This window comes from Pagrus pagrus (assembly GCF_965226575.1).
Source record: "Pagrus pagrus genome assembly, chromosome: 6".
NCBI classification, from domain to species: domain Eukaryota; kingdom Metazoa; phylum Chordata; class Actinopteri; order Spariformes; family Sparidae; genus Pagrus; species Pagrus pagrus.
This window is the reverse complement of record NC_140190.1, coordinates 35,763,948-35,780,471: the sequence shown is the minus strand read 5'-3', so window position 1 is coordinate 35,780,471 and position 16,524 is coordinate 35,763,948. Positions and strand designations below refer to the sequence as shown.

General features: G+C 38.6%; 1 protein-coding gene and 1 long non-coding RNA gene across 3 annotated transcripts; both read right to left on the bottom strand.

Moving 5' to 3' along the window:
* Positions 1-1,805: 1,805 nt before the first annotated feature.
* On the bottom strand, positions 1,806-5,266 carry LOC311258754 (uncharacterized protein). 2 transcript variants are annotated; one of them, XM_084355314.1, is made up of 4 exons: positions 5,225-5,266; positions 4,153-4,401; positions 3,173-3,440; positions 1,806-2,684 (listed from the first exon to the last, which is right to left on the bottom strand). In XM_084355314.1, exons 2-4 carry the CDS (start codon positions 4,215-4,217, stop codon positions 2,568-2,570), a joined length of 450 nt encoding a protein of 149 aa, XP_084211440.1. In that variant the 5' UTR covers positions 4,218-4,401; positions 5,225-5,266; the 3' UTR covers positions 1,806-2,567. The 2 variants fall into 2 exon arrangements, 1 of the variants encoding a protein (XP_084211440.1); XR_014622771.1 differs by lacking the exon at positions 4,153-4,401.
* LOC311258755 lies at positions 5,265-7,816 on the bottom strand. The gene is made up of 3 exons (XR_014622772.1): positions 7,416-7,816; positions 5,573-5,706; positions 5,265-5,372 (listed from the first exon to the last, which is right to left on the bottom strand). It is a non-coding gene; the product is annotated as an uncharacterized lncRNA (long non-coding RNA).
* Positions 7,817-16,524: the final 8,708 nt, after the last annotated feature.

Here is a 16,524-nt window from a genome sequence, read left to right as displayed (position 1 = left end):
CTTTTCTATTTTGATGCAAATATTTTGCAGGTACTTGGAAGAACCTCCAGACAAGTCAAACAGTTACGAAGGGGTTTAAAAGAGACACTGATCTGGCCTTTGCTAACTTAGAGGAAAGACACAATTCCCCTTCTCTTTCCAAGAGCATCTGATTTACAGTGCACACCAAGGGTAAGTGACTCATGCTGCCAAGTAAAAAACACTCCTCCTAACTCATAAGAATTACCTTCCCAGAAATTATGTTTATTTTCCAAAACAAACATTAACCTGGAGAGATGGAAACCTTTTGCAAATAACCAGTCAGCATTTGATCACTTTTTCTTTTTTAAAGTTAATCCTACATCATATCACTGCACGAGTGATTAGCTACTGCAAAAACATGGTTGTCCTTAAGTCCTTGCAAGTTGATTTTCAAATGACATGAACTGATACTAATTGCTGCCTTAAAAGAAGGAAACCAATCAAAAAACTGATGGATGATTTAGAAAATGCTCAACAGGACTGGAAAGTACTCTGCTATGGTTCTTAAAACTGACTACAACCATGCCCTGACCACATTACAATTTGGATTATTAGGATTGACAATTTCTCATATCTTCTGTTCTTTGGTTTATTGCGCTTTATATTCTCTGGGCTGTTGGGAAGTGTTAACTGATTTGAAAAAAATTATCTGTCAGATAGTCTTGGAAAAGATAAACTGGCCAACACAGGATGAGGATGAAGACAGTGATGTCTCTTTGGAGGATACATGTAGGATCACAGGATTCCTTCGCACATTTATTGAGAACGGTAAATATGTACTTTTAACAGTTCCTCAGGTTATTTAACTGAAAGTCCGTATTGGGTGCAAATGAATGAATGTTGGTCAAAAACACAAGTCTTTGCTTCCTCCACTTTTTTATTACCCGTGGATTATCAGCTACATGAATAACCCAAAGCACAAATTAAGTAAAATTACGTTATTTTTTCAACTTCATTTATGATTGATGATACAAAATCATTTCAGGCAATAAAATAAATGTTGACTTTCTTCTCTATTTTGGTAGCATCCCAAGCGTCCTTGGGAAACATCCTGCAGTTCTGGATAGGGTGGAATGTGCTGCCCCGACACTTGGATGTTAACGTGGTGGAGAGCAACTTTCCCAGTTCTTCTACCTGCTTCCACCTGCTTGAACTTCCAGGACATTACAAAGAGTACTCTAACTTTGAAAGAGACATTCTTGCTGCTATTTGTAGCACTGACACTGGGTTTGGAATGGTCTAAGGACACATCAATATATCACTGTATACCTTAGTGTACATTTGTTGTCTTGCTTGGCCAGCAACAAAATTTGGATTGCAGCATAAAAGCATTTGAAAGAGTGATAGCAACTAGTGCCTAGTTCTGCCAGTGTGTGTGACACTGGTGCAGTAAAAAGGTCTGCATGCTTGTGATGTGGTGAAGCATATTTGTTATTTGTTTCATGTCTATACCATTGTCTTTTAGGTTTAATCTCACTGTTAATAATTGTTTTAAAGCTCAGGAGACAGTTACAGAGACAAATTGAGTTGTTGCTGTTCTTTATTTGTGGTATTGTTCTGAAACAGGATACATGTTGCAGTTTCTTGAGCCTTCTGATTCAGAGACTGTTAGTGTCCAATCACATGTGAAATGAATACTTAAAAACAAGTTATTTTGATAACTACAGGACAGTTTGTCGTACAAGGCTCTGTTACATAACCATAATGGTTTTCAATGTTTAAAGGAATAGTTCACTCTAAATCGAAATTCAGTCATTATCGACTCATCCACATGCTGATTACAAATCCGGTGTAGTTTTTTATTCCTCAAAGTCCAGTTGGAGCACGGCGCTGGTACCCTCCAGCAGTAAACATGGATGTAACGGCTGCAAAAGGCGCCCGAGAGAAAAGGTCCATAAAACTACACAAAAACGTTGTAATATTCCTCCATACTGCTCGTCCGCTGCAATCCAAGTGTCCTGAAGTGGCGACATCCAGAGTTTACTCGAAACGACGGCTTAGGCTATAAAAGTGTACTAACGTGTACGACGTTGTTGTGTAGTTTTATGGACCTTTTCTCTCGGGCGCCTTTTGCAGCCGTTACATCCATGTTTACTGCCGGAGGGCACCAGCGCCGTGCTCCAACTGGACTTTGAGGAATAAAAAACTACACCGGATTTGTAATCAGCATGTGGGTGAGTCGATAATGACTGAATTTCGTTTTAAGGGTGAACTATTCCTTTAAACTTAATGGTTAAAAAAAATTGCTTATTGCAAAAAGTGTTTGTTTGCAGTCATATTGTACAATGTAAGTTTTGACATCTGGTATAAAATAAAAATGCTGTCATTACCATTCTTTTTACTTAAAAAAAAAAAAAATCATTTTAGACACTTGAAACAAAGATGTTTTTGGCAAATAAGAATGCGATTCAACACAAATATCAGAACTGCTAAACCACAATACCGGCTTCTTTATCAGAACTTGAGCAATATGGATTTACTGGAGCATTTCTGACAATAAGCTCACACTTTGTACATACGCATCCATCACATTGGACAGAGGGACATCAGGGTGCAACTTCCTGGTCAGTCAGTGAGCGCTGCAGCTGAACTTCAGGGACCACAACACCAGGCTGACGGTGACCACTCGGTCCAGTCCAGTCAACTCCAAACTCCATGTCAACCTGCAATTGCAAGAGCTGAGGTTAAGGGTCAATCAAAATCAAAGTCTTAAAGATTTTTATTGTAAATATGTCTACAGGACTGTAAGCCATATTCATTCATTTTACAGAACCTAGTTTAAAATATCACTTGTTTATCATCTGGGATTCTGTATATGCCCCAAAAACAGCTATGGCATCAGAAAGAGCTTGACTACGATTTCCAAGAGCCAATACATTAATTTTGAGAGCTAATATGTATTATTTTCTCTCTAAATCACTGCTCCTTGTTTGACCACAACATTGTAGCAATACCTTATTGTGTTGAAAGTGCCAATGATAGGCAATATAAATCCATCACATTTAGTTCCTGAACAACAAGCCACGATTAGTTACATTTTGCTACTGATACATGCACTTTATAATGGACATAAAGTGGAGATAATGTTGACAATATTCCATGTAGGAAATTAAAAGTTAAAGTAAAACAGAATTACTGAATAAATTCAAACCTGTATGGGGCCCTGCTGCGCCTCATGCTCATGGCGAGTCCACAGTTGCAGCGGTGAGTGGTTGCCCTCAGTGCGTAGTCTGTGGCAGTTCCAGCCACGCTGGAAAAACTGAAGGTGCTTCTGTATGTGGGGCACGAAGCACCAGTGCAGAGCATAGAGATGCATTTCATTGTCAGGATTGAGAAGGCTTTCTCTCTCAAGGTTGGTAAAGATGGTGTAGAAGAGATCAAGAACTCCCACATAAACGTCTCTCCAGAGCCTTTCAATTCTGATGGGTATAAAGGAAAAACTGTTTATTCTACCTACAATGAACAAAGACACAACATACAGGAAAATACCTTTACCCAATACTTTTACCTACTGTTGGTGTATGACAACACTCCCATCAATGATAAGCACAGTAAATTAGAACTGAATTAAATAGGTAATAAGTGATGTATTCAATATTCAGTCTAAATAACAGTTAATGACAAAGTTTAATTTTAATCTCTTAAAAGGACAAGTTGATTTTTTTTTTAAGTTTGTCTTCAAACAATGCTCACATGCCCACATGTATGATGAAAGAGTTTTTGGTCGCTGTAGTTGTTCCTCTGTCCATCTATACTGGCTGTGGAAAATCTAATGCTAACCATTCTATTGTAAGTGATGGGTCGCCTTGTTCTGTGACTGCTGAAGCCTCATATTAGCTTCAGAATGAAGTTCAGCTGAACTACAGAATGAGGACTGTAGATTTGTCATCACTTACATTGGAATCACACTAGAATAGTAATCTTCTCCTGGTCAGTATAGATTACAGAGAGACAATAGGAGAACAACTCTTTCAATATTTACACTAACGTTAATGTTGAAAAGCTCATAATCTGCTGCCAGAAAGCTTGATTGTATTAAGATAGACTTGAGGAGACAGGTTAAGTCAGTTTATATGGCCATCTTTTACAAAGTATTATTTTGATAAATGTTTGAATGGAAGATTATGTTACCTTTGGTTATGGACACTCCTGCCAGCAATGTGTGAATTCCTGTTCAGTCCTCTATTAATCACCATGTAGCGTGCAACATCAACATTTTCCCCGCCTTTATCTGACCTCACATGTGATGGCACACCATAGACACCGACAGCTTCCAGAAAGCTTTATTGGACCGTTGCTGCACGATTGTTGGTGGCGGCACTCAAGTATACAATCAAACGACTAAAGCCGTCAATACCACCATGCACAACAATATGCCATCTGAAATAGATACGTATGAGAACAGACTAAGATCAATACCACTACCTGTATCATGCATCTCTTTATGTGCAAGTTTAGGCCAGATTTACACAGAGCATACTGTATAAGCCTATTTGAACAGAACTTCTCTATCTGAAATCTTTAACACACAAGCATAAATAAAAATCCTGATATACTTCTAGGTCAACATTTCTTTGTATTTATTTCCAGCTCACAAAATTTACACCCACACATGGCAAAGTGAATTTATACAAGGTTCTGGTGAGTATTTAGATTAAAAATAGCCTTTGAGGCCAGCTGCATGTTGTAGAGCTTTTAGTCTTTGGTCACTGACATTTTCTGTTTTTAGCACTGTACTCCATCATATTAGATTTCAAAGAAGACAATGGCTGAGGTTAAACTGTTGAGTGCAACTTTAATTTGGGAATATTGACATCAATACTGGGTGCACAGTGTGGGAGTCGTAGCCATTTTAGCCCCTGTCAGATTACAATTTCTACATTGTACAATCTACAATGGAGTACTGTGAAAAGTTAAAAGAAACAACCAGCGTAACTCTTAATTTTGGTGCTGGCAGAAGTCAGTAAAACTGATTTGCATGCACAAGAACATTGATGAATTAAATAATTTGATCCATCCACCATTGATAAATCCTAGTCTGGCTTTCAGTGACACTGGTAGGTTAATTAAAATAGATAGATGGGCTTTTGTAACTGCTCTGGATATACACTAAACTGGGTAGTAAGTATCTTACATTAGTACAATCTACAATAAAGTGGATGCTTGAGATGTTTTTTTTTGAGATGGAATGTTTTTTTGATACCTTATCAGTTTGTGATTTCCATCGATGTGCCATAAACTGTTCGTTGCTCTAACAGAATACTTCCTATGCCTTCTTGGGTTCAGCTGAAGGGTGCGCATCAAAACTCCACCAGGATCCACTCGCCGCATGGATTCCTGGACACGCTGTCCTATAATAGGCAAAACAATGAACAGATATGGTGTACTGAAAAAAAAAAAAGCATTCCCCAATCTGGCAGTGAATTCACAAATCCAGACTAGCACTAAATAAAGCAGTTTCCTCACATTGTGAGTAAATCAGCAAGTAGGCCAAATCCCAACATAAAATAACCCCCGAACAAATGAATGGGTAATAAATACAATTCCTTACTTTGTATGCGTATGCCTTGTGCATTCAGGTGCCCAACCATCATTTTGTATCCAGACATGGGATGCTGCTGCAGAATTTGGGTCACAGTTTCATCCAGACTGTTGTCCTCTATTGGAGTTAATAGATTGTGGACTCTGATCATCAAAAATGAAATGAAATGAAAGAAAAAAGTCACAAGAGGCAAAAAAGTAATGTCACCTATCTCACAGTACAAACAAAACAATGATCACAAGGAGTCTGTTGCTCTGTCGTTAGCTGCAGTGAAAGGTTTAGATTATTTTAAATCGATGTCACCTAAAACAAACCTCATTCCTGTTTAGTCTAAACTCAGCTGCTGTGTCCTGTAGAAATAACCTAAATACCTATCAGTTTATTAATTTTATTTATAATTTAAGTTAAAATCTTTCATATTGTATGAGTTTATAAATGCAACACTATCATGTATCAAACTAATGCAATTGTGCTGAAATGTCACATCTGACTCTGTTCACTTTTCCTCCAGAAATAGGGTTACAGATTATCCGACAAACTGAAGATGTTAATTAATGGCACCCATGTACAGTATCAACAAATGCAGCAGCACAAATCCACTACCTGTAAGGAGTACATATGATAAACTAAGTGTAGCGACTAATTGTCCAATTTAAAAGGCCGCTAAGAGACTCAGTGGGGTCTTGTCTGCGACACGCTCGAATAAATCCATTCTTGACTCAAAGTGACTTTTTTAAAGTGTTTATTGACACAAAAAATGATATAAGTATATGGAAACAAAACGATACGTTATGGAAATAAAACGAAACGGTCAACAGAAAATATCGAGCCCCACTCACCCTCTTTGTCTAACCAGAACCGCCGTGCAACTGAAACAGGTAAAATGCCGTGAATCTACACCCAGGTGTTAATTGCCGGAAATAATAGTAACCAAAGAGCATGTGCAGGATAAACAATTAATAATACAGGCCAAACCCATTTTGGCTCCTACACCAAGTTTGTCAGTAATATAAGCATGTTAGTCACCAGTCCATCTGTCATTGAAAACCAAAGCATATAGGCCAATATCATCAAGTATTGTTAGACCTACTCCCAGTGCATATTAATGTAAGTTAATATCAGTAACGTTAGTTAATTTTTAGTTAACTTAAACTCAGATTACAGAGCAGTGCAAGGAGACATTATTGAAGGGATAAATGTTCTATAATACTGTAACGGACTGGGTTGATAAAGTGATGTGTAGGTCACTGTGTGATACTGTGTGTTAAACCAAGGTTTGTTGAGGCAGTTACTGAGTTTTCCTTAATGTCAGTGAACGTGTTCCACGTTTAGAAACTGTGAAGCCTGTCAGTCATTTTCAGCTACCTATGACAGGGAGTGTGTGAGATAGCTTGTCTGTGATTGGCTGAGAGTGAGAGCGGTCAGGGTTGTTTGAGAGGTCTGCGGGTGAATGCAGGAAGGAGCGATGTTAGCGTGTGTGTGCACTTTTGAGGCAGCGAGTTTTATTGTTTTGGCGTTGGCTACGGCCCACAGTAGCCTGTGTTCAAGTGATAAATAAAGGAAAAGAAAACCCATCTGAACGTGTCGTAGCTTCTCATTTAGGGACGCTACAATATCATGAACAATTTATACTAAAAGCTTAGACTAACACATTTTATGCTCAACTGGCACCTAATGTTAGACTATATAAGATAAACACAGTATATTTCCCAGTGGTATTTGGAGATAAGGTGAGCAACTTTACCATCAATAAACACTAGCTAGTTAAATATCTCTGTGAATTTGCACACGTATATTGCCACCTTTAAAAGAAGCTAAACGGGAAACCAGACAAAAAGACAATCCGGAGTACCTTATTCCGTACTGTGCCATCCTCCGACGAATTGTTCTCTCGCACACTCCGAACACCTGTGCTTTTTCCTTAGCGGTGTGCCCCCAGAGAAGGTGTGCTTCGATTAAAGTGGGGGGTATATTGTACGACGGACGTCCAAGGGTCCCTTCTTCTGTCTCTGACAGGATGTAAAGTTGGCGGGCGACTTCTTCCAGACCGTCTAACACTGCTAGCTCAGTTTGCACATCCATACCGGCGTTGAGCTGAGCCAAGTCATCCATCAATCTATCCAGACGAAACTGAACATAGTCGTTGGTTGCATGGTTCGCTAATGATCGCAATTCATTCGCAATTGCTCGTACAAAAACTGCCATAACTAAATCAGAACTGCAGCTAAGGGTTAGCTGAGCGGGCGGGCTGGTAGCCAACAACATCAGCGCCGCTAGTAAGGCAGAAGTAGTCGACCCGCATCGAGCACACTCCTGTAACCAATCATGCTGCTGACTGAGGTTAGGACCTCCTACCTCATTAACATATGGACACAGAAATACAGAAATAAATAAATGTAGGTGTACAGAAATGTAGAAATAAATATAAAGCATTTATTTATTTATTCTATTATTTATTTATTTATTTATTTATTGATACATTTATTTCAGCATTTATTTATTTATTCATTTATTTATTTATTTATGCATGTATTTATTTATTCCTGCATTTATTTATTTATGTATTTATTTATTTATTTCAACATTTATGTATACATTTCTTCATGCATTTATTTATTTATTTATTTATACTTAAGTCATGTTTAGTCCTCCATAGCTGATGTGATAAAGCTAAAAGTCGGTTGGGGCCAGCTTTTTTACCGCAGACAACTCTTAAAACGGTAGACACGGCGCAGCATTATGGCTGATGTAGGCCTATAGCTCACCTGATAGAGTAGCTCCCTCAGCAAGTAAATTCATCCTCAGCATAGGTAGTACCTTACTGTAAGTTAATGTCTTTTCTTTTCTCATCATCATGATGATTACTGCTATATATATATATATATATATATATATATATAGTTTTTATGCCTTTTTTTTTCTTGAGCATCTGCCCCTCCAAAGGTCTCTGCACGGGCCTGACATGGACCATACAGGGACCGTTTTCAAGGATTTTTCTTTGTCAGGAATAGTTGAATTTGGATAAATATCATGGCAATTATGGTGAAAACTCACTTCTGTCAACTTTGAGCATTTCAGAGCGAGAGACGTGTGTTTTTGAACTGTGAAGTAGACTATGTTGTATTTCAATGAAAAAAGGTTTTTCAAACAAGTTTCCTAGCCTGGACATGCTAAATTTGGATCTATTTTAAGGCAAGGATGGTATCACCTGTCCTTTAATTCATTTATGGTAGAAACTTACTCATGTCAATTCAGAGCGTTTCAGAGTGAGAGAAGCGTCTTTTTGCACTGTGCAGTATTTCTTTTGTGTATATCTACTGTGATGTGTATTTCTACTGTGTATTTCTATTGTATGCTTTGAATTTACTATCTTTTTCTACTGTGTGCTGGGTTTTCTACTGTGTATTTCCACTGTGTTGTGTGTATTTCTACTGTTTTATGTGTATTTCTACTTTGTGCTCTGTATTTCTGTGTATTTCTACTTTGTGCTCTGTATTGCTACTGTGTATTTCTACTGTGTATTTCGACTGTGTGCTGTGTATTTCTACTGTATATTTCCACTGTGTGATGTTTATTTCCACTGTGTATTTCTACTGTGTTTTTCTGCTGTGTGCTATGCACAGCTATTGTGTATTTCTACTGTGTAATGTGTATTTCTACAATGTATTTCTACTGTGATGTGTATTTCCATTTTGATGTGTATTTCTACTGTGTATTTCGACTGTGTGCTATGTATTTCTAGTGTATTTGCACTGTGTGCTGTTTATTTCTACTGTGTATTTCTATTGTGATGTGTATTTCTACTGTGTATTTCTATTGTTGGCTCTGTATTTCTACTGTGTATTTCTCTTGTCTGCTCTGTATTTCTACTGTGTATTTCGACTGTGTGCTATGTATTTCTAGTGTACTTGTACTGTGTGCGGTGTATTTCTGCTGTGTATTTCTATTGTGATGTGTTTTTCTACTGTGTATTTCGACTGTTTGCTATGTATTTCTTGTGTATCTGTATTGTGTGCCGTGTATTTCTAATGTGTGTTTCTATTGTGATGTGTATTTCTATTGTGATGTCTATTTCTACTGTGATGTGTATTTCTACTGTATATTTCTACTGTGTATTTCTACTGTGTATTTCTATTGTTATGTGTATTACTACTGTGATGTGTATTTATACTGTGTATTTCGACTGTGTGCTATGTGTTTCTAGTGTATTTGTACTGTGTGCTGTGTATTTCTACTGTGTATTTCTATTGTGATATGTATTTCTACTGTATATTTCCACTGTGTGATGTTTATTCCTACTGTGTATTTCTACTGTTTTTTTCTGCTGTGTGCTATGCACAGCTATTGTGTATTTCTACAATGTATTTCTACTGTGATGTGTATTTCCATTGTGATGTGTATTTCTACTGTGTATTTCAACTGTGTGCTATGTATTTCTAGTGTATTTGCACTGTGTGCTATTTATTTCTACTGTGTATTTCTATTGTGATGTGTATTTCTACTGCGTATTTCTATTGTTGGCTCTGTATTTCTATTGTGATGTGTATTTCTACTGTGTAGTTCTATTGTTGGCTCTGTATTTCTACTGTGTATTTCTCTTGTCTGCTCTGTATTTCTACTGTGCATTTCGACTGTGTGCTATGTATTTCTAGTGTATTTGTACTGTGTGCAGTGTATTTCTACTGTGTATTTCTATTGTGATGTGTTTTTCTACAGTGTATTTCGACTGTTTGCTATGTATTTATTGTGTACCTGTACTGTTTGCCGTGTATTTCTAATGTGTGTTTCTATTGTGATGTGTATTTCTATTGTGATGTGTATTTCTATTGTGATGTGTATTTCTACTGTATATTTATACTGTGTATTTCTATTGTGATGTGTATTTCTACTGTGATGTGTATTTCTACTGTGTGCTATGTATTTCTAGTGTATTTGTACTGTGTGCTGTGTATTTTGACTGTGTATTTCTATTGTGATGTGTATTTCTACTGTATATTTCCACTGTGTGCTATGCACAGCTAGTGTGTATTTCTACTGTGTAATGTGTATTTCTACAATGTATTTCTACTGTGATGTGTATTTCCATTGTGCTGTTTATTTCTACTGTGTATTTCTATTGTGATGTGTATTTCTACTGTGTATTTCTATTGTTGGCTCTGTATTTCTATTGTGATGTGTATTTCTATTGTGTATTTCTATTGTGATGTGTATTACTACTGTGTATTTCTATTGTGATGTGTTTTTTTACAGTGTATTTCGACTCTTTGCTATGTATTTTTTGTGTATCTGTACTGTTTGCCGTGTATTTCTAATGTGTGTTTCTATTGTGATGTGTATTTCTATTGTGATGTGTATTTCTACTGTGATGTGTATTTCTACTGTGTATTTCGACTGTGTGCTATGTATTTCTACTGTGTATTTCTATTGTGATGTGTATTTCTACTGTATATTTCCACTGTGTGATGTTTATTTCTACTGTGTATTTCAACAATGGATTTCTACTGTGATGTGTATTTCTACTGTGTATTTCGACTGTGTGCTATGTATTTCTAGTGTATTTGTACTGTATGCTGTGTATTTCTACTGTGTATTTCTATTGTCTGCTCTGTATTTATACTGTGATGTGTATTTCCACTGTGTATATCTGTTGTCTGCTCTGTATTTCTAAAGTGTATTTTGACTCTGTGCTGTGTATTTCTACTGTGCATTTATATTGTTGGCTCTGTATTTCTACTGTGTATTTCGACTGTGTGCTATGTATTTCTAGTGTATTTGTACTGTGTGCTGTGTATATCTACTGTGTATTTCTACTGTGATGTGTATTTCTACTGTGTATGTCTATTGTGCACAGTAGAAATAAAGAGCAGACAATAGAAACACACAGTAGAAATACACATCTCAGTAGAAATACACATCACAATAGGAATACACAGTAGAAATACAAATCACAGTAGAAATACACATCACAATAGAAATACACAGTAGAAATACACTTCACAATAGAAATAAACATCACAAAGAAATACACAGTAGAAATACACAACACACAGTACAAATACACTAGAAATACATAGCACACAGTCGAAATACAGAGTAGAAATACACATCACAATCGAAATACACAGTAGAAATACACAGTAGAAATACACAGTCGAAATACACAGTAGAAATACAGAGAAGGAAAGAGAAATACACAGTAGAAATACAGAGCCAACAATAGAAATACACAGTAGAAATACACATGACAATAGAAATACACAGTAGAAATACAGAGCCAACAATAGGAATATACAGTAGAAATACAGAGCCAACAATATAAATACACAGTAGAAATACACATCACAATAGAAATACACAGTAGAAATACACAGAGTCAAAATACACTTTAGAAATGCAGAGCAGACAATAGAAATACACAGTGGAAATACACTTCACAGTATAAATACAGAGCAGACAATAGAAATAAACAGTAGAAATACACAACACACAGCGCAAATACACTAGAAATACATAGCACAAATTCGAAATACACAGTAGAAATACACATCACAATGGAAATACACATCACAGTAGAAATACACAGTAGAAATACACAGCACACAGTGCAAATACACTAGAAATACATAGCACACAGTCGAAATACACAGTAGAAATACAGAGCACACAGTAGAAATACACTAGAAATACACATCACAGTAGAAATACACAGTAGATATAGATCACAGTAGAAATACACAGTAGAAATACACAGCACAAAGTCAAAATCCACTTTAGAAATACAGAGCAGACAATAGAAATACACAGTAGAAATACACATCACAATAGAAATACACATCACAGTAGATATACACAGTAGAAATACACAGCACACAGTACAAATACACTAGAAATACATAGCACACAGTCGAAGTACACAGTAGAAATACAGAGCAGACAAGATAAATACACAGTAGCAATACACATCACAATAGAAATACACAGTAGAAATACACATCACAGTTCAAATACACATCACAGTAGAAATACACAGCACACAGTGCAAAAACAAAAGAAACACATAGCACACAGTCAAAATACACAGTAGAAATAAAGAGCAGACGATAGAAATACACAGTAGAAATACAAATCACAGTAGAAATCAGAATCAGAATACTTTATTAATCCCTGGGGGGAAATTGTTGTAGTTCCAGATGCTCCATGCAAAGCAGAGATAAAATACAGCATGAATGGAACAAGAGATAGATATAAATGCAATAGTAAAGTAGACAACAAATAAAATAAAATAAAATAGAAAAATATAGTAGACAATCTCAATCTCAAGTGTACAATGACCACTCCAATATGTACATATATACAGTGCAATAAAAAATATGGCATATGTGAAATATACATAGATACACATATATATACATATATAAATATGTATATATATATATATATATACATAGCCATTTGAGTCCGATCAGAGGGAGGAGTTGTAAGGTTTAATGGCCACAGGTAGGAATGACTTCCTGCGGCGCTCAGTGGTGCACTTTGGAGCAATTAGTCTCTCGCTGAAGATGCTCCCACAACATCACTGGCCTTCCTGATCAGCTTGTTGAGTCTGTTGGCGTCTGCTATTCTCAGCCTGCTGCCCCAGCACACAACAGCAAACAGAATAGCACTGGCCACCACAGACTCATAGAACATCCTCAGCATAGTCCGGCAGATGTTAAAGGAGCGAGCCTCCTCAGAAAATATAGGCGGCTCTGTCCCTTCTTGAAAAGGGCATCAGTGTTCTTAGTCCAGTCCAGTTTATTGTCTATGAACACCCCCAGATATTTGTAGTGTTCAACAATGTCCACAATAATGTGGCATAAGCCCCAGGATGGAAACTGGGGTCACTGGTTTCCTGGTTCTCCTCAGATCCACCACCAGCTCTTTAGTCTTTGTTGTGTTGAGCTGCAGGTGGTTCAGCTCACACCATGTGACAAAGTTGTCCACCACAGTCCTGTATTCAGCCTTGCTGGTACATCCAACAACAGCAGAGTCATCAGAAAACTTCTGAAGATGGCACGACTCTGTCTGGTAGCTGAAGTCCGTGGTGTAAAGGGTGAAGAGGAAAGGAGAGAGGACAGTCCCTTGTGGGGCCCCGGTGTTGGTGACCACAGCATCTGACACACAGTGCCGCAAGCGCACGTACTGTGGTCGGCCAGTGAGGTAATCCACAATCCAGGACACGGGGGGGATCCACCAGCATCGCCGTCAGCTTGTCACCCAGTAGAGCAGGCCTGATGGTATTGAAAGCACTGGAGAAGTCAAAGAACGTGACCCTCACAGTGCTCCCCGGCTTGTCCAGGTGGGCGTAGACACGGTTCAGCAGGAAGATAATGGCATCCTCGACTCCAATCCGGGGCTGGTAGGCGAACTGGAGGGGATCCAGGTGCGGCCTGACCATAGGCCTGAGCTGCTCCAGGACGAGTCTCTCAAGGGTCTTCATGATATGTGACGTCAGTACCACCGGTCAGTAGTCTGAGAAACCACTGGGCTGCGGCGTCTTTGGCACTGGAACGAGGCAGGACGTCTTCCATATCACAGGGACCTTCTAGAGGCTAAGGCTCATGTTGAAGACACGATAAAGCACTCCACAGAGCTGTTCGGTGCAGGCTCTGAGAACCCGTGGGCTGACACCGTCAGGGCCTGCAGCCTTACCGGTGGGGAGTTTGCTCAGCTGTCTCCTGACATGAAGCGGTGTAAACAGTGCAGGTCGAGGAGGGGGAGAGTTGGAGTCCATAATGAGAGGAGGCCAGGTAGCATGGGAGCCAGAGGAGGTGTGAGGAGTGGGGGATGGGTGTGAGGTGCTCAAGAAGTTGGGGGGGGTCTGAAGCCACGACAATAGCATGTGAGAATTCACCGGGTAGCCTACATAGTAAGGACGGAGACCCACAGCTAGCAGTTCAATATCCGGGCTGCAGATGGGGTCTTTGATAGTGATGTGACCAGGATTGCACCACCTGTTGTTCACATAAACAGCAAGCCCCCATCCTTTGCGCTTACCGCTCATAGTGCAGTCCCTGTCAGCCCAGACAGTGTGGAAACCCTCCATGGAAACATTGTGGTCATGAACATCCGTGTATAGCAATGACTCCGAGAAAATCATCAGACTACATTCCCGGTATTCCTGATGATTCCGGGTTAGCGCTGAAAGTTCGTCCATCTTATTCCCCCATTGTTCAACAGAACAAGTAAGATAAAGAAAAAAGGAGAAAGTTGAACACAAAGTTAAAGCTGCATACACTGCGGCGCATGCGCACAAAGACACATCACAATAGAAATACACAATAGAAATACACATCACAATAGAAATACACAGTAGAAATACAAATCACAGTAGAAATACACATCACAATAGAAATACACGATCAAAATACACAGCACACAGTACAAATACACTAGAAATACATAGCACACAGTCGAAATACACTAGAAATACACATCACAGTAGAAATACACAGTAGAGATATAGATCACAGTAGAAATATATGAGAGGCCGTTTAGGAAATTATTTATATTTGCTCTCACACACACCACTATACTCATACACACGCGCACACACCACTATACTCTCTTACACACACCAGTATACTCATACGCACACACTAGTATACTCTCTTACACACACTAGTATACTCAAGCACACACACCACTATACTGTGTATGAGTATACTAGTGTGTGCATATGAGTATAGTAGTGTGTGTAAGAGTATAATAGTGTGTGCGTATGACTATAATAGTGTGCGTATGAGTATAATAGTGTGTGTGTATGACTATAATAGTGTGTGTAAGACAGTATAGTAGTGTGTGTGTGTATGAGTATAGTGGTGTGATGAGGATTCAGGTGAAAGCAAATGACCGACAGAGAGGGTCTCAACCATGGTCTCAACCATGGTCTCAAGCAAGCAGTTGACCTCCTAAATAACATATTAAATGACAGACAACTGCTAACAACAATGTCGGAGACACAGAGAGTTTCATCAGCAACATCCCAACCACCAGCCGTCGACGAGGAATTAAAGCGTCTTTTTCGGCCAGGATCTAGTAGCAGCAGTGGAGCCTTTCGGGCTGGTTCAAGTAGGCCTAGTGGCAGTGGAGCCGCTAACGGACCCCGCTACCAAACACAACGGTGTTTTGGTGGATGGGCATCAAAGTCCAGGAGGAGGTAAGTTGAATGAATAACATTTATTTATCCTAAGTTTCATAGGCTATCGGTATCTGTTTTTATTTAGGCTGACTGTTGAAAGACGTGACAGGCTATGTATAAAAAATGAATGCTCTTGTAGTACTCTGTCTGAGTGGTGAAACGGAGTCCAACGTCGCTAGCGGCTAAATTTGATTGGTGAAACGCAGTCATGTGAACGAGCATCTGTAGGAAGTACCTTTGTCAAAACAGAAACAAACACATCGTGCATTGTTGTTTGATAAATGACTTATAACCTTGTTGCAAGGAGAGTGGAGGCTCCTTCCACACTGTGGCTGAAAACCAAACCTGCAATCAGAGCCTCTGACCCGGTGTCACAGCTCTCCTCTCGGTGGCACAGAGTCCGCGACACAAACGCGCCCCCATAAACCTGTAATCTCTTGGTTATGACAAAAGACAAATACACACATCGTAACATGTTAATCAATCGATCCACTGATTGATATTCAAAGGCTTCGTTAAAAGCAAATGCACACGACCGAGAGGAGGCTCAGCAAAACAGCAGAGAAGAGACTGGACTTGCAGGTGCACTAACGTTAAATGGTGCAATTTATAAATCGATAAAAGTTGTATTTTGATGAACATTATGTTTCAAATTAATTATTTCACTCCTATGCCGTATAATGAGCGGGTAATGTAGAGTTAGTCTGTTGTTATGGAGAAATAAACCCTTTCAGGATGTATGAAGTCCTGTCATTTCCATCCTGCGGTCTGCATGCTGTTA